General features: G+C 39.6%; 1 protein-coding gene across 2 annotated transcripts; it reads right to left on the reverse strand.

Annotated features, from left to right (window-relative positions):
• On the reverse strand, nt 1-21,091 carry LOC106887583 (rab3 GTPase-activating protein catalytic subunit). 2 transcript variants are annotated; one of them, XM_014941207.1, is made up of 24 exons: nt 21,035-21,091; nt 20,901-20,956; nt 20,055-20,130; nt 18,589-18,721; nt 18,277-18,355; nt 17,505-17,624; nt 16,744-16,909; nt 15,858-15,957; nt 13,707-13,788; nt 12,888-12,956; nt 12,106-12,179; nt 11,173-11,265; nt 10,392-10,561; nt 9,956-10,054; nt 9,375-9,547; nt 7,689-7,743; nt 7,046-7,399; nt 5,991-6,128; nt 4,118-4,345; nt 3,931-4,027; nt 3,738-3,841; nt 3,513-3,628; nt 2,172-2,274; nt 1-674 (listed from the first exon to the last, which is right to left on the reverse strand). In XM_014941207.1, exons 1-24 carry the CDS (start codon nt 21,050-21,052, stop codon nt 468-470), a joined length of 2,910 nt encoding a protein of 969 aa, XP_014796693.1. In that variant the 5' UTR covers nt 21,053-21,091; the 3' UTR covers nt 1-467. The 2 variants fall into 2 exon arrangements, with proteins under 2 accessions (XP_014796693.1, XP_014796694.1); XM_014941208.1 differs by lacking the exons at nt 1-674; nt 2,172-2,274; nt 3,513-3,628 and having other exon boundaries at nt 3,737-3,841; nt 3,944-4,027.
• Between the last annotated feature and the right edge of the window lie 862 nt (nt 21,092-21,953).

Consider the following 21,953-nt stretch of genomic DNA (forward strand, 5'->3'; position numbering starts at 1 on the left):
CCCTCAGCTGCCCCACTGCTCCCACCCCTCTGCCCAGGAGCAGGGACTTGCACCACAGGAAACATCACCAGGGACAAGTGCCACTTGTTCCCACAAGAGCAGTTCTAGGAAACCAGAGAGGGTTCTCCCAGTTGCCACACTTCTTCACGTAGTTACCCCAGTTCTTCCTCAAATCTCTCTCTATCTCTGTCCAGAACACTCAGTGGTGTCAGTAAGATCTGGTGTGCAGGACTGTGACATTCAGGGACTGTCCATCTCTACCTGATCCCCCAAACATCTGGCTGTTCAATACACAAAACACAGTGACAGCAAGAAAGAAGAATATAAAGGCAAGGCCACATATTTCAGCATCAGAAAATGTTAACAGTCACTTGAAGAAATGTTTTTTTTGCTTGGTTGGTTTGGGTTTTGGTTTATTTTGGTTTTGTTTTGTTTTTAAAAAGATTTCTCTCTCTTTTCACTACCTGTTAGGCTCTAAAAATAGTCTGTGAATGAGGAAAAAACCATTCTGGAAACACAAAATTATTTTTATGCTTAACATGTGAACAACAGATTAAAACTAAACCAGGCTGCTGCTGCGCTAGATCTACCAAAAGGTTGAAGTCTATGCAGCTAGGGAAGATGAGCAGGAAACGAGGGACAAAGTTGGTTACCTCATCAGAAGATTCAGTCAGCTTGGAAAGGGATGAGAAAAGAACCAGGGATGAAAGATAGAAACAAAGGCAAGTCAGAGGTGACTTACAAGAGGTTAGAAGGAGACTGTAGGTTTAAGAGACATCATGCACTCTACTCCCAAGAGCATGCACTTGCTATCGTAATCTCCCTGAGAAAGCTTGAGGATATAACAAGACATTTCACACAACTGGGAGAGGCAGCCAGGTTCAAAAGGTAACAAACAAGGAAGACATTCACCTTGTACTAACCAAACAGCTCTCTACGGAAATAACTCATGGTGGGTTAAACACGAGGGGTTTATGTAACAAGTTACCTCCTGTCCCACTAAGAAGTCAAAATTACCAGTGACCAGCTCCGAGTGGGAAGTGCCTGTAACCTGTCTTTAGGTACTGATGTTACAAAAGAAACAAACCCCTAGACATTTACATGCATCTTTATCGAAAATTAACGCTAGTAACTCCTACTCAGCTTTAAAATCATGATTACTGGATATTACAAAGGCAAGCACATGCTTACAGGGCACAACCTCAGGCTCTACAGGGAAGGTGAGGCTGGCTGACATGTTGAGATTTGCAACCAGATTTTCCCTAGAGACTAGAAGGATAAAATAAACGTTCTGATTTTCATTTCTGAGAATAACCACAGGCTGTTTTCAGAATGGTCCTTTATACAGATTCTTATAAAAGCATCCATACCTTCCAAGTGTTTAATATCCAATCACAATATTTTTCCAAAGGGGATTTCAGGCTTTAAGGTGCCTGCAGTACCATGCTACCTTGTAATTATCACTGCAGTTAAATTTCAGTTAGATAATTTGATGCTCTGAACAGGGGTAATTCTGACAGCGACTGACTGCAGTCTAAGCAGCCTGGAAATCAATAATTTAAGGCCAATTATTACAAAGACTGCTTAAGAGAAAAAGGAAATACTTATACCAATACAGGCTGGGGAGGGGTTTCCAGAAAATACATACAACACTGGCAATAAGTAAACTGAATGTAGAGTTGTACTGGAAAAGAACTAACTAGTTTCAACAGAAGAAATCTCGAGTATTCCAATTATAAGCCTCAGTCTAAAAAGTTACTCCTTATCAAGTATTTCGTATTATGATGTGTTTCTCTACATTCCTACATGAGACAATCAACATACTTGATTGTTCTTGCTGTGATGTTGCACATACTGTGTAACTTGAATAAAGCAGAAAATTCTACCATAATAGCATTACTGATGTTACTATTTGATGTAAATCAAACATTAATGGCAGCTCTACCTACCCAGCTGGCTTTAATTGTTTAACATCCCAGCTTATTTACTCTTCCTTCATTTTGCAAGGTTCTATTACTGCCAAAACCATGTTGAACCTCACAAAGAAATCCTCAAGCACATTTATGACAAAACATGCATATATGCAGACAAAATAAACTGGCATCATATGGTAAGTTGTTGCCTTATACTGCTTAACTTACAAGTGTCTTGCAAAGCAATGAAGCTCTTACCCTCTGAGCGTTCACAAAGAGCTTGTGAATGATGCTACCAGCAGGTCCTCTTCCTGCACCGATAACTGACACCTCCGGCTGGTCCAGGAGACAGTTTACGAATCTGGTGGCACAAATTATTGGAAAGGAAAAAGGAATGTTTAATTCTCAGCTGTATCCAGTTTGCTGATCTAAAACCAGAACTGTTTCCTGTGAGGAGGTCTCCACCTCGCACCATCTGCACAGAGCCAGAACGGGGAGACACTCTCAAGTTCTAAAAGTTTAAGGAGAACACCCTGACATTTCTCAGCATCCCACCCAAACACCATCATCACCTTTTCATCCCTTGACTCATTTCCCTCTACCCTAAAGACTGACCCCCCCTCCTCAGCCTTCAGCTGTTCCCTCCTACCTTGCTGCTTGCTTTCATGCTAATACAAGCAGCTGCTGGTGGGTCAAACCCAAGCTGAACACAGCAGCCTCCCACGGAAGGGCAGGAAAGGCAGGATTATACAGCTGCTTCCTTTGAGCTCCAGCAGCAGCACCAATTAACACCTGGGTTGCAATTCACCCTCAGAAAGGAAGGATTGCTTCTCTCAGTTAACTATAAACAGAACCCAGGCTCCTAACACAGATGTGTAAATTCTACATGAAAAGCTTTCATGGTGTCAGCCACTCAGAAGTAACATGACTAGTTTTTTGAGCAGCAATATGTTGCTTTGGTCAGACACCAGCCCTCTGAGCTCCCAACGTGTGCTACAAAGATGTAATCTCTCCCTCTCAGCACAGCAGCAAGAAGTTTTAACATAATGTTGCATTTATATGGTTCCTCAGTAACATTTCAAATTAGTAAGGAGACTAAAATAAGAAAATGTAACTTTGGGGAGGGTATTTTATTCCATATTACTTAGAGAAAACACTAAATTTCTAGTCCTTTCTAATTTTACCTCTGTTGTAACAAAGTTCATCAAATATACCTTTTCCATACATGAAAAAATAAATTAAATCCCCAGTACTGTCAAGATAAAAACAAATCCATTAAAGTAACCTGCATTAAATTAAATCCATTAAATTAATCTGCATTAAATTAAATCCATTAAATTAAATCGTGTTTTCAAAGAGATGGTTACTTAGAGGAGCATTTAGGGTACCCACATCCAACGTCTCTAGATAGCCTAGGGACAGGGGAACCTACTAAATAAGATTCCTTAATATTTCTGTATTATTACCACGTCCATTTGTTCTACATTTTGACACTACAAAAAAAGGGCATCAGAGGAAAACAAAACCAACACAGATTTTGTTTGAAAAAAAACAAAGCGGGGCGGGGGGGGGAGAATATTTACGAAAAAAATCAGTCACCTTTGTAGATCTTGTTTCTCCTCCTCATTTTCACATTTCTCCACCCCAAATTTTGCTTTCAGAGACCTGGCCCTGGCGATGATAGCTTCCACACTCATGATCTGAGCGATGATTTCCTGCAGGAGTTTAATAACAATGAAAATTAAAAAGATGTTCTTTTAGCGCTCCCATGAGCAGCGTAAAAGTCTATTAAGTTTTCAGCTCCAACCAGTATAAGTATCTTACTTCCAACTTCTTTTCCTCTGGATTTGGGAATCGTAGAACCTTACTGGAATGGGATATTATCTGCTTAATAATCTTCTTAACTGAAGATATATCTTCTAGTGTTTCTATTAGGAGAAAAAGAAATGAAGAAGGTGTAATTACTGCATCCATGTTCAGCCTAAAGTAACTTAATAATTTATTAAATGTTATTTACCTTCTTCCTTTACCTTGAGTACAGCTGCATGGATGATGCAAGGCAAGAGATGCCTTGCAAGGTCAGCTGGTTTCTGAACTGCAAGGTAATGAAGCACCTAAACCATTAGAAAATTCAATATATTAGTGGTCAAAACTACTTCCCAAAGATAAAGCTAACGAGGGTCACAAGCCCCAGAGCTCTTTACCTTCTCTGCCTCTCTAGTGTCATCGAAGAGTCTCTTCTGCCTCCGAGCTGGGACTGGTTTTGCTGTCTCCCAGGCCTCTACCCACATGTTGCTTGGAATCTTCATTCGGGCACTCAGCTCCCCCTTAATTACTATATTCCCCTTCTCATCAACCACTTCCTCTTCAATGTAATCCCGAGGGGAGTACCACCGCACGAAATCCTCCAGACAACAGCCGGGATTAGCTGCCTGCAATGAAGAGGAGATGAAAACTGTGCCTGAAAAGTCCTATAAAAACATGGTAACCTGGGTAGGAAGGTGATACGGTTCCGTGGGTAGAGCATAGGGTAGGAGCCCAAACTCAGGGAATTCTGTTCAGTCACCAAACTGTACACTAGGGAAGAGGCCTGGGGGGGTGAGGGAATAAAGCATAAACCAAGACAATGGCAAGGGGTAAAACCCACACCATCAACAAAAACAAAGAAACCTTCTTATCGCCCCAAAACCAGTACATTCATCACCTATTTTAGGCAAGCTCAAAATTATACCATTAATTCAAACTTCTATATGGTACCTGATACATGCAGTAAGTATGAATTTTCACTAATTTTTTTATCCATAAGCTTATACCATTAAAGACTTGTATGAAAAACAGCCAAGCCTAAAAGAATCACTGGGCTGCATAAACATGCTTTCAGCACTGACTTTCCATCTCTTATCACCCCAGTAACAAAATTCACCTTTTCTTCTTCCTTTCAAAAGGAACTTAAAAAAACCCACAAACATTCCAAAACAAAACAACTTCATTTTTCATAGATGCAACGTCAACACAAATAAATACATCCATAGGTCTAGAACATAAAAGGAAACCCAGTTTACTATGCAATGTACGTAACAAGAGGGCACTTCCCCTTCAAATTAGGGTTCTATATTATTATTTTGAGCTTCTAGATCACTTGCACCATAGAAATAAAACTGCTACATATATATCTAATATGACACGAGTCACTGCTAATCAAATGATATTGATATGTTGTAGTCTTACTCTACAGCACATCTCTAACGTTTCACTACAAACATTGCGATAATTTAAAAAAAATTATGAAATAGCTATTTCATGACAGAATCGTCAATCTTTTTTGTGTTTTGAGATCCTTTGCTACAGTAGTGTATGTGCTCTTAGCTCCCTCTGCAGAGCTCAGAAAAGAAATGGAACAAACTACCCCAAACCACAGCTAGTCCCGTCCCAATTTGATGAACAGCTGTACAGGACATTTAAATAGCGGTAACTTATCCTTCCTGCAAAAGAACAAAACATCTTCAGCTCTACATAAAAGTTACGTTCACCTCCCCAGAGTCCCAATAACAGAACCGTGAATGTCTTAGTTGGTTTTTCTTTATACTGTCTCTAGATTTTATCCATTTGGAGTCTGGTTAAAGGTGCATTTTACAGAGCTAGACACAGTGGAAAGTACAGGTGAGAGAGACACTAAACAAAAACTACAAAGCGGTGGGAGGGAGACACGTGTCTTTTTGACTCAGGACTCTGATGCTCAGTTTTGTTCTGACCTCATTTTGTACAGACTTGTCTGAGTTTCAATTCCCAATTTATCAACTGTATGTTTTTTGCAGGCTTTTTCCCTTCCCACAGACGTTGTGCAACTTTACTGGGAGGTTACAGCATAATAGACTGGACAGTCATAAGATTTTTAAATGTTCCAAGAGTTTTATCAGTGGGTTTTTATTTTCAACTTTAAACTATTGTGAAACTGTTTTGTGGAGAAAAAACAAACACAACTTGTCAGAAAAACCTTCAAAATTGTTCAAAACAAGCAAGAGGGATAGCTTAATTAAGAAAAAAGCTAGTCTCACAGCATTCTTTAAGTATTAGTACCTTAAAAGACTCCATATCTGAGAGCAAGCAGGCACTCTGCATGCGTGCCCGAAGATGAGCACCTTCTGCTGATGTCCCCAGTTTTGCCAGTACCTCAGACTGTTCTTCCAGCAAATCTTCAGTCATGGGTGCTGGTTCCTGCAACATGGAAAAAGACAAATTTACAAATAGCCTCTCCTAGACTCAGCCCTTAATGAGAAAGGAGGAGCGGAATTTTCCCTGTCACCAAAAGTTCATTTGTTTGTTGAGATGGATGAAAATCCACCTAAAACAATGTAGAATTTTTGCTGTTGATACTGTCAGCAGGTAATTAATTGACAACATTTTGCCTGACTACACTCTGCTCATAACTTTTACCCACGCAAAGCAATATTCATTCAAAATTATTTCTCTCAATGGAATGAAAAATACTATATTCTTCCTGCATAGCTGATTGCAAACTACTTCCTCTGACACCACTGCTTCCTATTTTATCCCTAGTCACTCTACAAGAAAGTCAGTGTCAGGGAACATTTCTAGTAGTTTGATGATAAACCTGCTTTAGATAATGATACCAAAACCTGATGGCTGTGGCCTTTTAGATAAGAGTTGAGAAATGGTTTGTGGTTGTTTTTTTTTTTAAAGAAAAAAGAAAAAGAAGTAGCAGCAAAACTGATCCAGTTCTCTGGTCAGTCAGCTAGAAGTCTTCATGGTGGAAGGACCAGGGCAGTTTCTACTTCACAGGAAGGAAAGATGCCTCAAGAGCTGTAATAAAATGAACCCAAATTTCAAGGTAGTAAACACAGCTTAATTCTTGTTTTAAAAAAATCTGGTTTGAGTGAAATTTGCTAAGACGACCCATTCTCAAATAAAACAAAGAGCATGTGAGATTTCAGTTTAACAGCCTCAACAAGTTTTTAAAATGGAAAACAAGATCTTAGGCCAAAACCACTTAGCAATTTTAACAGCAGATAAGAATATAACCCACAAGCTATACACAACTCCACAGCCCTAGGCAGGAGCCATATTTGCACGAGATTCATATTGCACATCTGGCTCAGCTCTTGCTCCCCAACCTGTGTTATTGGGATGTAGAGAGGCTCTCCTGGGTGCAGCAGCGTCAGCTTCCCATGTGGATGCAGGCGACCTTCTGGTTTTAAGTTTACAGGCTCTTTGTTGCCTTCTTTTGCTCCTTTCTTTCCATTATCCTGCCCATTTCCTTTAAGATCTTCTGTGTCACTCAGACATTCAAAAAATTCCTCTTCACTGTCACTCCACGATTCCCAAGACTTGCCAACTTCTTTTTCCTTATCAGGGTTATCTCCAGAGTGTTCTGCTCCTTTGCCAGTATCACCAGGTGAGCGATCAGACACGCTCCCCCTTTTCCCCTCATCTCTTGCCTTCTTTCTTTCTATGCAACAATTTAACATCTAACAAGTGAAAGGGGGAAAAAAATTGTTTAGCAATTACTTCTCTTATAAAAACAAACAATGTCACAGAAAAACTTGGAGAGTCACCAAAAATCTCTTACAATTCTAAAAGATAATAATTCCATTGAACTTGTTTCTATAACAAAGATTTCCCAAGAAATTAAATCCAGACCCAATAATACAAGCATAACCAAATCTACAAACCCCAATATATTTAAAAATATAATTTTTAAAATTTTGACAGTTTTCTTAGAAGAAAAAAAGTCATTCTTAAATTTGGGATATTTACCTGAAGTTTCTGATGCAGTAAACAGCATCTCAGATCTGGAGGGCCACTAGCTAATCTAACAAAAGGTAGAAGTGTAACCATTATCAAGTTGAATCATTTACACACATGTGGTCTTAAATCATATGAAATCCAAAAGAAGGGCAAATATCCACATGGAACCCACCCCCACCATTTCAACTACACAGCTCTTCTATGATCTCAGAAGACAAAACAGTGACTGAACAAGCCCAGAAGTTAATCTACATTTATTTCTTAGAGGTCTTTTCTGAAGCTCAGAGATCATTCCCACTAGTACAAAACAGACACACCCTGTATTTCCTGGTCAGTTTTCCATTTGGATGTTAAAAGGGTAACTGTTTTCAAACAAAACTTAAGAACCTTTGACTTTACTTTTAAAACTGCAGTGATATAGTAAAATCATCTCTATATATTTAGAGCTGCGTTCTCTTAGTGTAACCATTTAAAAGTACAAAGCTCTTCTATGATCTCAGAAGACAAAACAGTGACTGAACAAGCCCAGAAGTTAATCTACATTTATTTCTTAGAGGTCTTTTCTGAAGCTCAGAGATCATTCCCACTAGTACAAAACAGACACACCCTGTATTTCCTGGTCAGTTTTCCATTTGGATGTTAAAAGGGTAACTGTTTTCAAACAAAACTTAAGAACCTTTGACTTTACTTTTAAAACTGCAGTGATATTAGTAGAATCATCTCTATATATTTAAAGCTGCATTCTCTTAGTGTAACCATTTAAAAGTACAAAGTCAAATATCCACATTGAACCCACCCCCACCATTTCAACTACACAGCTCTTCTATGATCTCAGAAGACAAAACAGTGACTGAACAAGCCCAGAAGTTAATCTACATTTATTTCTTAGAGGTCTTTTCTGAAGCTCAGAGATCATTCCCACTAGTACAAAACAGACACACCCTGTATTCCCTGGTCAGTTTTCCATTTGGATGTTAAAAGGGTAACTGTTTTCAAAAAAAACTTAAGAACCTTTGACTTTACTTTTAAAACTGCAGTGATATTAGTAGAATCATCTCTATATATTTAAAGCTGCATTCTCTTAGTGTAACCATTTAAAAGTACAAAATGGCAAATAAATGGCCAGTCCATTCCATTTAAAGCAAAAAAAAAGATATATTTTTGCTGTACATTGATATCTCAGCTTGGCAGAACCCTTCATTTGTTCTGCAACAAGCTCTGCTGCAGCAGATGTGACCTGGAAGGGCTGGAATACTTGAGACAGCATCAGCTGCCTGAAAAAGCTACTTCACCAGCAGGAACAGGGAACAACTCCCTTAGAAAAGTGGAGAAACCACACTATGTATCAAAGGTGTTCCTCACTATATCTCTACTTCATTTCCTTTTCTAGTGGAAAACTGGAAGCCAACTATTTGCAAAAGCACTTTTTTTCCCCCCACCCTCATTCCCACCATGGAGTGCTCTAACTTGAGCTTCCTCCAGACACCTTGAAGTTTTCAAAGGAGGGCAGACACATTTCCCTACTGCCTACCCGTTAGTGCTTAAAGGAAGTAGGGTAATAAAAATAGAGAATAGCACTGGCAATTTTTAAAAGAAAACCAACAAACAATATGTTTCAAAGTCACAGTGAACTCACTCTGTTCCTGAAACAAACAATATTTTCTATGACAAAGCCACAACAAAGAAGTATCTTACCCTGGAATAAGGTAGTTGTTCTCCCATCTGTAGCGCATTTCCAACACAAATTCTTGCCAAAGGTGTGCCACCCCTTTAACTCCTCCGTGGTAGAAGTTTATCATACAAAGACATAAAGCTAGTTTGTACGTCAGACTATCAGAAGGAGCAGATTTAAACTGACTGAAGAGATTCTATGTGAAAAATAAAAGAAAGCAGGAGATAAAAAAGCAATTACATTTTTTCCAAAACTGTACGATCTCTTTCCTGTTTGATAATACAATTACCTAAATATTTTAAGCCTATTAGCATAAGCTACAAAAAAAACCCCGACAGTCTTTGAAAGAAGAAAAAAATTTAGAAGGAAAAATCTAAACAGAACAAAAAAAAACAACCAAACCACCAAAAAAAAAGTCCCCACAACACCACCACCACCACCAAAATAATCACTATTTCTACCTAGAGATTCCACAAAGGTAACTTCATCTTTCCAAAAATGATCTACTACAAGACATAGGGCAACCACAGTAAAGTCCATCTGAGCACACACTCAGAATTGCTTTCTCTCTCCCCTGAGTGTCAGTGAAGTCAGTAAAACTTACATAGTCTTCATTCTCTGGCGGAGGATTGTTTCCTGCAGAAGCACTGGTTCTGCTTTCAAATCCATCCATGAGCTTGTCAGCAGCATCAGGAAATAAGAACTTCAAAGAAGAAAAATAAAATCCAAACTTGCATCAGTATGTATCCTTGCATCCTGCTTTTCCCACTTTCTCCCTAAAGCTACTGCTGATTACACACCTGCAATCCCTGTAACTAAAATTGTCACCAGAGTTCAGAGTTTATTTTCATCCTACTTATATTGTAGATACTTGTAATAACTTGGGCTGTTTCAGAAAGCTGATAATGCAATTCAAATAACGGGACTGACATCAGAGACCTTTATTTATAATTCTGCCACAAACTCTAAACCAAATGCATCAGTGGAAGCATGAAACTTGTATTTTACATGCATTTAATGTGCACAGACAGCTCACTCACCAGAAGAATGGTGTTCAGAACTTCATTGTTTAGAGGTGATTCATCTACACCTCTGTGTTTGCGAATTTTTTTCTTTGCACTGTGAACCATATTTGTGACTGACAATTTATGGATTGGGACCGGTGCCGGCTCTGTGAGCTTCGACAAAGCATGAGTAATATCAGCAACCTCTACGAAATAAAATAAAAATAATTAAAACAAACCCCCAAAACCCAGAAGACCGTATCTTTAAAAAGTTCACCTGTCGTATTCAGCCTGTTTATCTTGTATCGATTTTTAACACCCTGTTAGCCAAAGCTACACCCCTGGCCTCTCAGGATCCACACATTACAGTGTTCTTAGCCACAAAGATAAAGCAGCAGGAACAAGGTCACAAAGGAGTCCCAGACTGTCCTTGATTTATTTTACTGAATGAAGCCTAGATTGTGTTGGCTGTAGGTAGCGCCTGCCACCTACTGTAGCAGTACTGCACTCCTGCAGACAATTACAGGCAGAGGATCAGTAAAAAGCCTGCTGACAAACCAGTATTTAAACATTGTTTAGACACGAAACCAACAAATACATCACAAGTAACAAAGACTGTTCAAGCAGATGCAGGAGCTTTAGATGAGCCCTAAATAAATCCAGTATTAATCACTATACCTATGACCTTACACCGTGTCAGCACATAATTCATCAGAAATTATACATGTAGCACTGACCAGAAAATTTCTAGGAGCATTACAGAAAATGCCTAACAATTAAATTCAAGTAACACAAATCATCAAGATTTTAGTTTTACCTTTTCCTTCCTCTTCAAATGCAGATCTTCCAAGTATCTCATCCGTCGACTCCTTCCGGCGGCAAAGCTTGAAGAATTCAGTAAGAAAGTCACCTATGAGAGAAACAAAGTTTCTGAACAGCTACTCAATTAAAATCTCATTCAACACTAAGCCAACCCTCAAAGTGATTCCTCAGGGACAGTACGTTTTATCTTTTCATCGGAAAGAATGTGATAATTTGTTCTGAAGCACAAAAATCTGTAAGCCACATAATTAGAGCTTAGGAAAACGCACATCTAGACAGCTATCAGCTGCCCCTCCAGAGCACAGTTTTGCATGCAGTTAATCCACTTCTTCACACAAAGCAAGATGAAACTTCTGCAGCATGTTAATTTTTTTTACTTTTGGAGCCCACAATCAGAAAGGCGAGGACGGACAATAGTACAGCTCTCCAGGCATACCAAACCTGCCTGTCAGAAATTGACTCAACTAAGGAAATTAATATATGCAGAAGCACTTAATAATTACTTTCAGAGCCCACAAGCTGAAAGGCGAGGACGGACAATAGTACAGCTCTCCAGGCATACCAAACCTGCCTGTCAGAAATTGACTCAACTAAGGAAATTAATATATGCAGAAGCACTTAATAAGATTTAAAGATTCTAGGAAATCTAAATTTTCAGAGAACACACAATAAATGCTTATTCTCTGGAAGCTGGTGAAGCAAGAACAGCAATGAAGTTCATGGTACACAGACACAGAATAACCTACAACAGAAACTTATGTTTTTGAAAAGCTTGTGTTCTTGAAAAGGAAGGTCAAGATATTGCCCACTCAAAAAAATAAGGAGAGTGAGGAAATGGAGGCCATCAGGTAATCAACAATTCAATCTTAACTTCACAACTGACAAGCTCAAAATCCGTAAGAGAAGACAGGGAATTCTGGTGTCTTACCCAATAGACACTGAGGGTTATCTGCTTTTCTGACTCTCACAGACCACTGGGGCGCTTGAATAGGATCCAGGTCACTTGAAACAGAAAGACAAAACAAGTGTTGTGCTGTCACCGTAAGTACGCAAGAAAGGAGTGTCAAATTCCCAATAAATGTAATGTCATAGTCAGTTAGGCCATGGAAGCCATAATACACACCACATTCCATAGAAGAACATGACAAACACACTTAAAACGCAAGCAGGAGCCCCTGTTCTCATGTACATGTGTAACGTGAATAAGAAACACATAAGAACAATTCAGTTACAATTACACTGTCATCTTTTAAGTGTATTGACATTGAAAACTCATTTCTGTATTAATTTAAACAATAAACCACTTTATTTTTCCCCTTCTTCCTTAAGTATCGGAATACACTGTTCTTCCTCTTTAGGAGGCTTTGCAGAAAAACTGGATTATCATTTCTGGGAGAGGGATGTCAATTGGTTCATTCTTTTTGCTGTCCAACATTCCACTATCATCTTTTCCAAGAAATATGCCATACACAAAACTTTTAAGTCTAGCATGAGAATATGCCCAAAAATGGACATGCGTGTTCTGCTGAGATTACGATAAAATAGAATTTTCTCACACAGAAATGTATTTCAAAAGGTGTTTTCACAAATGAGATGTTCTCTCCACTCACCTTAGCATTCCTCAGAATGGGAATTCAGATATCACTAAACTGCAATAGCTAACAAACAAAGTGCACTTCTAGATAGTTGCAATTCAGACAAAATACTTACGAATAAACATCATTGTCGACAATTATGCCTTCTGTTAGGTGAGGCCACGTGGTAGCTAAATGAAGCTCGCTGAAACAAAACAAGATTTAAATCTTTCAGGGCTGGTAGAAAACATTCTCTCTATCACAGTTAAGATCTATTTTGCAGCTCATTTTTCCAGAAGTGTTTTCCCATGAGTTTTCTCACTGCATATGTTCTATTGGTTATTCTCCAGCACGTCACCCAGTGTTGCACCAAACTTTGCCAGTACCTGGCGTATGGGGGACTCTCTCAACTCTCTGCAAAGGGTGAGGTTGTGCATTGTGTTCTAAGTATCTGAGTACAGCATTAAACACCAATACATTAAAATGATTCCTAGATTTGCTGAGTGGTGACAAGGTGTTCAGAAAAGGACACAGAGAGATTGTAATAACTCAGTTTACAGACCCTCTCAGTGTAAGCCTTTTACAAACGTCAAAGCAAGAGAAGAGAGCGAGTCCAGCCCTTGAATGAAGGCACACCGTTTTTAATGTTTATCTCCAGTTAAGGTATATTTCAACATAATAGTTTCAGATACAAATGGAGCACTCCAGAAGTTTATGCTAAAAGATTTATGAGCCAGAACTCTGAATATCATTAGACAATTTTGCAAATGGTCTGATTTGCTATTAGACTATTACTTTTCATGGATCTTTGTTAAGTACTTGAGTAATTAAGTCATCTTTTAGGCACAGAGTAAGTGATAGGCAGGCAAAGCTAAGATTTGAAAAAAAAAAAACATATCTTTACGTTTTCCATTAAGGAAGTTATAAAACATAGTTTTCTGAACTCTTATCTTACCTAATAGGATCCTCACAGGCACCAAACGGCAACTTCCCAAACTCAAGGCCTCCAACTTCTCCCCCAACAAGAGCATCTATATCTGAAGACAGATCAACACATTTTCCATACAGAATTTATGGAGTATTTTAAGAAGCATATCATCTTAATTCCATCTTAATTAAAAAGACTGTAGTGTGTAGGATGATCAGAGAATAGCTGAGCAGCTAAGGTGACAGAGCTATGAAAATGCAATCCTAGCATGCAGTCCAAGTAATTGTTCCCAGTAGAAACTGGGAAGTAGTCATGCAACAGGACATTCAAAAAGACAGATAAAATTCCTTTAATCCGTGTTGAGGGAAGGTTATTCCCTTCATACAGGCAAGGATTATACCTATAAAGGCAGCCTTAAAGATTCAATGCTGACACAAGAATAAATATATACAAATTTGCCGTAAAAATATTTAGGCAGGAAATCAGTTCTAAACAGAAAAGGAAGACTCCAGAAGAGCAACTCTGCAAAGTGAAAAACCAACTACTTTTAAAAGGTTGACAATTTTATGAAAAGTGATAAATTATATCTCCTACAGTTAAAGACTTAAGCCAATGATCTGGGAGATCCCCTGTAATCCCTGGTACTTAAAGCCTGCCCTCAGCATCCTCAGCCACTTCCCATGTTCTATCCTCCAAATATATAAACCAAGAAGACAGTCTTCACTGAATAAAAATTTAAATGGGTAATAAGGTATTGTAATGCCATTATAATAATGCCATTATGGCATCTGGTCCTTAATTTTAAATGCATCTGGCAAACTGTTTACATGCAAAACAAGTGAGGCATTAAAACAGAAAGTACTTGGATAACTTAATTACGTAATTTCTTCTTCAGAGAAGAAAAAAAGACACATTTAAATTCTTCAGCTTTATTTGAGAAGAGCTAATTGAGGGTAATAAAGCACAGGTCCACTTCTTCACAGTGAACATAAAACCACAGCTGCATGTAGCAACAGCAGTAAAAATGATGTTGTTCATCTCCAGTTTCTGCAATGCACTATGCCACTAGCTCTCTTAACCAGAACCTTCTGAAAGAGTAGAATTTATTCAAACTCCTCAAATCAAGAGATAGAGTCAGAGAAGTACAACTCATTCATGACAAACCCGGGATGCTGACTCAGTGACTAACTATAGCAAGGCAGGAGAGACTACAGAAGACGCTGACTTCTGTGTCTGCAGAATTAATAAAAAATACAATCTGTAGAACTGGCTTTGCACGTTCTTTAGGTAAACTTGGTTTACTTACAAAGAGAAACCATCCCTTAAAACAGCACTGATTTTCTCTGACCCTTAAGAGGAGGATTCTCTTTAAACGTATTTTCAACATTCCTCAGGTACAAAGCACAAAGGATCATCTTCACTGCAGACTTCTTCAAAACACATTTGATTACTCCAAGAATTTTTAAATTTTTTTTAAAGCAAAGGAAAGCCAAGCAATTAAGTAACCAGACCAGGGTCATGCAGATTCTGTCCCTCTAAGTGTGCCCTAAATACTTAAACCTTGTTACATAAAACTACTACCAAGCCAAGAATAAAACTTGAGCATTTTAATTGTTCCACCACCTTGTGCCCAAAATACCACAACATTAATAAAATGTGTGTTAAGAAGGAACTAACATCTACCTTTTTGCTATAGATTTGTCTGCCTTTGAGCCAGGAGAAGTTTGTCATTTATCTTCTGATGCTACCTCTATATACATAGGTCTGTTAAGAACAAATCTCCTGGGAAGTATTAGCACCTACTAGAACCTGAATCCGAAAGCATCCCTACAGAATTCAGGGCAGAATTCTTTAAGATCCACAGTCAGTCACCCTTTCCTCTCCTAACAGATACTCCTGTTTTAGATGTATCACTGTATCTCTAAATGCTATTAAAAAAGCATATTTCTAGGCATAGCCCTAATCAAAAGACCCATCACAACCCTAAGCCACCTGATTTCAGAGCAGCTCGAAGCTCTCTAGCCTGTCACAGGGAGTGGGATGGTACTCAGTTGTAACTGGAGCCTTTCCTAGTAATGCAGCAAATGTTTCAATTCTTCTGGCAAAATACACAAACATTTTCTTTAGCATTGACTGCTGATCTTAAAACAATTTATTCTGAGCACACGAATCTCCTACCTGGTGGCTGCTGGGGCCAGAAATACTGCTGCCAGTCTTGAAGCACGTAGGTAAGCCGAATAGCCATGCTCACCGGAGGCAGGGGTGTTAAAGGGCATCCCTTGAAAATAAGAAAGAAAAAAAAAATAGGTAAAGAGTACATCCTCTCAAACACCCCAGGCCCTGAACAGAACTTAGTTATGATAGTTTGTATTACAGCTAATTTTATCAGAACTGCAACACCCTAAGAATTACTAGTAAAGCCACTGCTCAACAAGACACCGGTAAAAGTAAGTGCATAAGCTTTCTAAAATGCACGAGATGTCCATAGGTTCCACTTGACTGGTAACTCACAAGTAACTCTTACCCAGGATGCACTAGGTTTTCATTTAGGATTTTTTTCCTCAGCTTTTGATGAGATTGCTGACTACCAGAATTAGTTGTGAAGTGTTGCAGTCAGCCATACCACCCCATAAAAACAGCAACCCACTCCTCCCATTTCATCCTGTTGTTCTTCACTCTTAGCTATGGGGAGCTACAAAGGATCACAACAAACCCTCCCCCAACCCTCCCCTCTCCTTTTAAACAGCAAAACAGAGTTTGTTTTGGAGAGGGGGAAGAGAGGGTTGTTACAAGCAGGCTGTGTAACAGACACATTCTTTCACACACTAGTGGAAAATAAAAATTGGTGAAGGGGTAACACTGAGGAACAAAACCCACACCCACTTTCAATCTTTATAGCTAGATACTGGCAATATCTGAAAAAAACTTTGTTGGTATCAGCAGTGTCTCATCCTTACCACAAAAAAACCCCATATATCCCTAGAAGACAGAAGTGAATCTACATGCAACCAAGTAATAAAATAATTATTCTTAATATCAGTTACATCCATTCAGATGCACTTACAATCTTGGATTTGAAGATGTCCAGTAATCCTGATAAATGAATATACTGATTTGGCACTTTGCGAAGATGGACCATTTCAAAGTCAGTTCGAACTCCTGGACCCTGACACTCTCCAACATACATTCGCCGCCATTTGTGATGTATTTGCACAAACAGAGGTACCTGACTATAAAACAAGAATACTTCAGATTACTGAAAATGTCATGCTGCCTTGTACTTTTTTAAACTAGCTAAATATTTTAAGGGAATTTCAACATCATTTCATATTCATTAGCATATATTTTGTCTTAGCGGAACACAGTTTAAAATGCTTAACAAGAATCAAAATAAAATATTGTTAATTTCACCATTAAATGGAATGCCTAACTGTCATGTCATAAGCACAGCCCTATCCGTGATTTGAAATTGCCTAACTTTCAGTCTAAATATTTTAGAATATTAGATAGCTAATGTTAACACACATAGGGGAAAAATCCTCTCCCAAAAGCTACATCTTGTATCCCACTTATTCCAACAACCTCTTGCAGCTTTTAAAAGCCTTAGAGGTTTTTAAACAATAATGGGTATAAGCAACACATCGAATCAATCTTTTTAAAGTTTTCATGGGAAATTTTCTTTTTTAAATCTTTCTGTAACAATATTATGGTGCAAATTAAACAAACTCTGAATGTATTTTGCTAAGAATTTAATAACTTTTCCTCACCATAGCAGTATGCCAGAGTTTCACCTGGATGTAAGAAAAGGTTTATGCTTTCACCTACCAGCCAGTGTTCCCCAATGCAATGGAAACGGAACTCAGCAAAAGGTTACATTTGGATTCACTGAGAACTGCATCGTTATTTGCAGCAGGAGCAATCACCAGAAACTCACGTAAGCCATACCTTAAGAGAAAGAATTTAAAAAAAAAAAAAAAGAGCACATTACTGTTTTTTTAACAAAGCAGCTAAAACACAGAATTTTTAGAAATACCATAACCTGAATAACCAAATCATCACCAACAGACTACGGAATCTGTTATTTTGATGTGAGTAACCTCCTTCAGAGAGGTCAAGAACTGAGTGGGCGTGAAGCGCTGCTGATTCTCAGATTCTCATAACACAAACTACTGGAGCCTAGCAGCATTCAAACACAGTACTCAAAATAATGTGAAGACTTCCAGGTCTATGAGCCCTGTAACTATTTGTAATGAAAACCATCTCTCTAGAACAATGCTATAATGTTCTAAAGATCTGCATCACTAAGAATATGGTGGCTGTCATTTCTTAAGGTGCTGCAGCTTTCCTTTTTAAGACTGCATCTAAATATTACAAATACAAAAGTCTGATTAGTCTATGAAATACATAAAGAAGGTAAAGATAGGCCCACTATGGTGGGCTTTTTTTGCAGTCCTTTCCTACATCCGGTATAAAAAATCATTTTACTTAAGCTTTAACTCTTTATGGAAAAATAAAATATACAATTGATTGTGCCAACATCACATATTTTTCAATTGCTATGTTTATTTGTATTAAGGACAAGAGGCACCACACGTACCATCTTACCAGACAGTGAGCTCTAGGAGGAAAGTCGTTGTTCATGCACAGCAAGTCCTGCATAGGCAGAGGAAGGGCATCTGTCAGAAAAATGAATACACAAGAAGAGCATCAGCATCTGTTCAGCTGCCTTACAATTTACTAATATTAGCAATTTGTCCAACGTAAAACATACTAAAAGCAGAACTGTCAGATCACACCCATCGGATCCCAGAAAATTTCACACAGAAGCAAATCAACACACTGTGAATTCCACATTCTGAAAGTGTCTTCTGTCATATCCTTACAGGCATGTAAGAGAACTGCAAGCTACCTTCTACCAGTTCTTCTTTCCCATCTTTGTCACTGGGTTCTTGTACAAGATAATGATGGGTAATTGAGAATCTGAAATCTGCAAATGAAATTTCATCGGACTTCTCTTCCCATGCTCCCGTGGTGTATACTCCCTGCATATAAAAAAAGATATTATTTGATCACATAAATTTAGGTTAACATTCATAAGCCTTAAAAAGTATACTGCCTGCATGATCTGCAATAATTATTAATTTTTTTCTACTGCTAAATATTTATTCTTATATAGCTAAGCATGATTTAATTTCAATAAAACACAATTCCCAAAGCACTTCATTATAAAGGTATCTGAATACTAAAATCCCTGCTGCCAATAACCGTGCCCATTTCAAGGTCCCAATATCCCCCTGAGGAGTCTTCAGAATTACATGGCAATAAAGAGACAGATACATCCTCTCATACCCAACTACGCCTCTCGAGCGTATGCATCCTCAACTTAGCCCAAAGACAGAAGCTTCCCACTTGAGATTTTATCCATATCTATACCATTCTATGCAAATACAACTTTAACATTTACTTCAAATATGCTTTCACCGATAAATTTTTTTTTTTATTTATAATTTGCAAAACTTCTGTGCGTAAGGATAATTAAGTTTTTTAACAAAAATAGAGCATAGGAAAGTTTCTAGGAAAAAAGTCAACATGACTGTACAGAATTGTTTCTGTAATTGTTTCTTCACCTACTAAAACAAAGCAACTTGGACAACCCTTTGATGTGCAAAGGGTGTCTTCTCACTAAAAATCAAGAAGAGAGGTCTGAGCTAGAAAAGAAGTCATGTAGGAACACACTGACAGCTAAAGCTGAAAACTAGTTAATTAGATAACATAAGGTTTTGTTCTGAATATTCTGTACCCTGCCTGAAATTAAGAATCATAAAACTCCCCTGGAAACACAGCAGCCACTCAATCCAGAACAGCTGAATTTATTTGCACTAGTATTCAGAAGAGCTCAACAATTTCCTCCGCATTTTACAGGGCTGAGAAAGCACTACAAAGGCGCTAATTAGACTTTGAAAAAAATCTCTCCCATCTATGAAACATACTGAGTCACAAGTAGTACAACGCAAACCTCAGCCGTAAGTATGTGAGGCGTGACAAAGGCATAAGGCAGGGCAAAAAAACTCCTTAAAAATTCAAAATAGCTTCAACCATCTTTCCAGATTCAAAACTGGGAATAAAAGAAATCACTAGGCCCTGTACAAAGACCCAACTTTAAGAGGGAAATAGCTTGTTTGACAGACAGCCCACCAACAGATTTACAGCGACTGCTTGTCAAATTGCCACTTTTACAGGTGAAAATCCCCAATACAAATCATCATCTGCAACACCTAACAAAACAGCAATACGTGCAATATGTATTTATATTACTACTTAGTAATTACTTAGTAATTCAAATGCTGAAAGAAAAATTCAGAAGCAGTAACTGACCTTTTCTAGAGGTTTGCCTGAAGAAATCCCAATAAGTTTCCAGTCATTCAATACTTCTTCTACTTTTGAAATAAATCTATTGGGAGGAGAAAAGGCATCAATATGTGCTGAACACTAAACTTGTATTATAATTCAACACTCTAAAAGCAGGCAGTATGTTGTCCTACTATGGAATTCCTTTAAAAAAAACCCAAAGGAAGAAAACCACAGGAAGTATCACAATAAAAACAGAACAGTTGCTTCCTTGTGCAAATAAAATGGTCCTCCTATGTTTACATTTCAGATAACAGTTACTTTTAGCAACTGCTATGAGCACACTTCGAGTGATTATAGGATCTCACTTCCTTCTGGTATTGCAGTGTATTAGTTTTAACACATACTCCTGTTTCAAATATGCACCTGACACAAAACTATACAATACATTCTAATGTAAAGTGCAGTACTTAGAATCATTGTCTCCTTCTGTCATAGACGCTGTCATTCTAAAAAAACAATATATTACAAATGCAAGAGCATTCTTCACCTTAAATCTTCTTGTATGTTGTTCTACTAATTTTTACAGGCTTCAGCTAAGAGATGCCTATTTTAATAATCAGGCAGCTCCTTAAAGAACACGTAAGCCTTCTAGATGTTTATTCTAATCCCTTCGCAAACAGATATTAAACCAGACCTCTCACTAAGTTGGGAAGCAGCTGCTTGCCTAGATCCTCTTACCCAGCTCCTCACTTGCGGCCTGAGCCTGGAGCCGGGCTCCGGCTCCGCCCGGGTACCGGCTCCCCTCAGCGGGAGCGGGCCGGGGGGGACACACCACGGCCGAGCCCCCGCCATCCCCCCGGCACCACCTACCTCTCCCACTCGGAGGCGGTGGTGAAGTCCGTGATCTCAAATACCTCCGACTCGGGCTGCGGGGAGAGAGCGGGAGAAGCAGTGAGCGGGGAGCCGGCGAGGAGCGCAGGGGAGGAATAGGGGAAAACACTTACTTCGCTGTCCGCCGCCATCTTGCGCCGCTGCCGGGACAGCTCCCCCCCCAGCCCCGACCCAGGCCGCAGAGGCTGACGGGAAGGCGGCGGAGGGCGGGGAGGGCCGTCCCGCCGTCCCGCCTCAGGGGCCGCCTGTCAGCGCCTCAGGGGCCGCCCGCACTGGGCTTCCCTCACGGAGCCTCCCCGCCTGCCCCCGGGCGCCCTTCCCCGCAGCCCCCGGTGGGAGGCCGCAGCCGGGAGGCCGAAGTGCCTCACGGGCGCGGCCGGGGAGGCGCCGGCTGGGGCGGTCCCCTCACGGCGGTGCGAAGCTGCGTGAGGGATGCGCCCAGAGACCTTTCGGCTCCTTCACGACAACCCCAGAGAGTAAACGACGATGTCGCAGCTTGTCACCATTACGCCGGTCGTGCCGGGTGCCTGCAAACGTATGTGTAATATAGAACCATAGAATGATTTGGGTTGGAAGGGACCTTCAGGATCACCGAGTTCCAGCCCCCTGCCATGGGCAGGGACACCTCCCACCAGACCAGGTTGCTCAAAGCCCCATCCAGCCTGGCCAGGTTGCTCAAAGCCCCATCCGGCTGCCCCATCCCCTCCAGGGATGGGGCAGCCACAGCTTCTCTGGGCAACCCGTGCCAGTGTCTCACCACCCTCACAGGAAAGAATTTCTTCCTGGTATCTAATCTAAATCTACCCGCTTCCACTTTGAAGCCATTAGTCCTCATCCAGTTACTACACTGCCTGATGAAGAGTCCCCATCTCCCCTTTAGGTCCCCTTCAGACACTGAAAGGGCACAATAAGGTCTCTCTGGAGCCTTCTCCAGGCTGAACCACCCCAACTCTTTTAGCCTGTCGTCATAGGAGAGGTGCTCCAGCCCCCTGACCACCTTCATGAGTATATATTCATGAGTAACGGGGAGTT

Source organism: Calidris pugnax, unplaced genomic scaffold, assembly GCF_001431845.1.
Source record: "Calidris pugnax isolate Ruff unplaced genomic scaffold, ASM143184v1 scaffold60, whole genome shotgun sequence".
Classification (NCBI taxonomy): domain Eukaryota; kingdom Metazoa; phylum Chordata; class Aves; order Charadriiformes; family Scolopacidae; genus Calidris; species Calidris pugnax.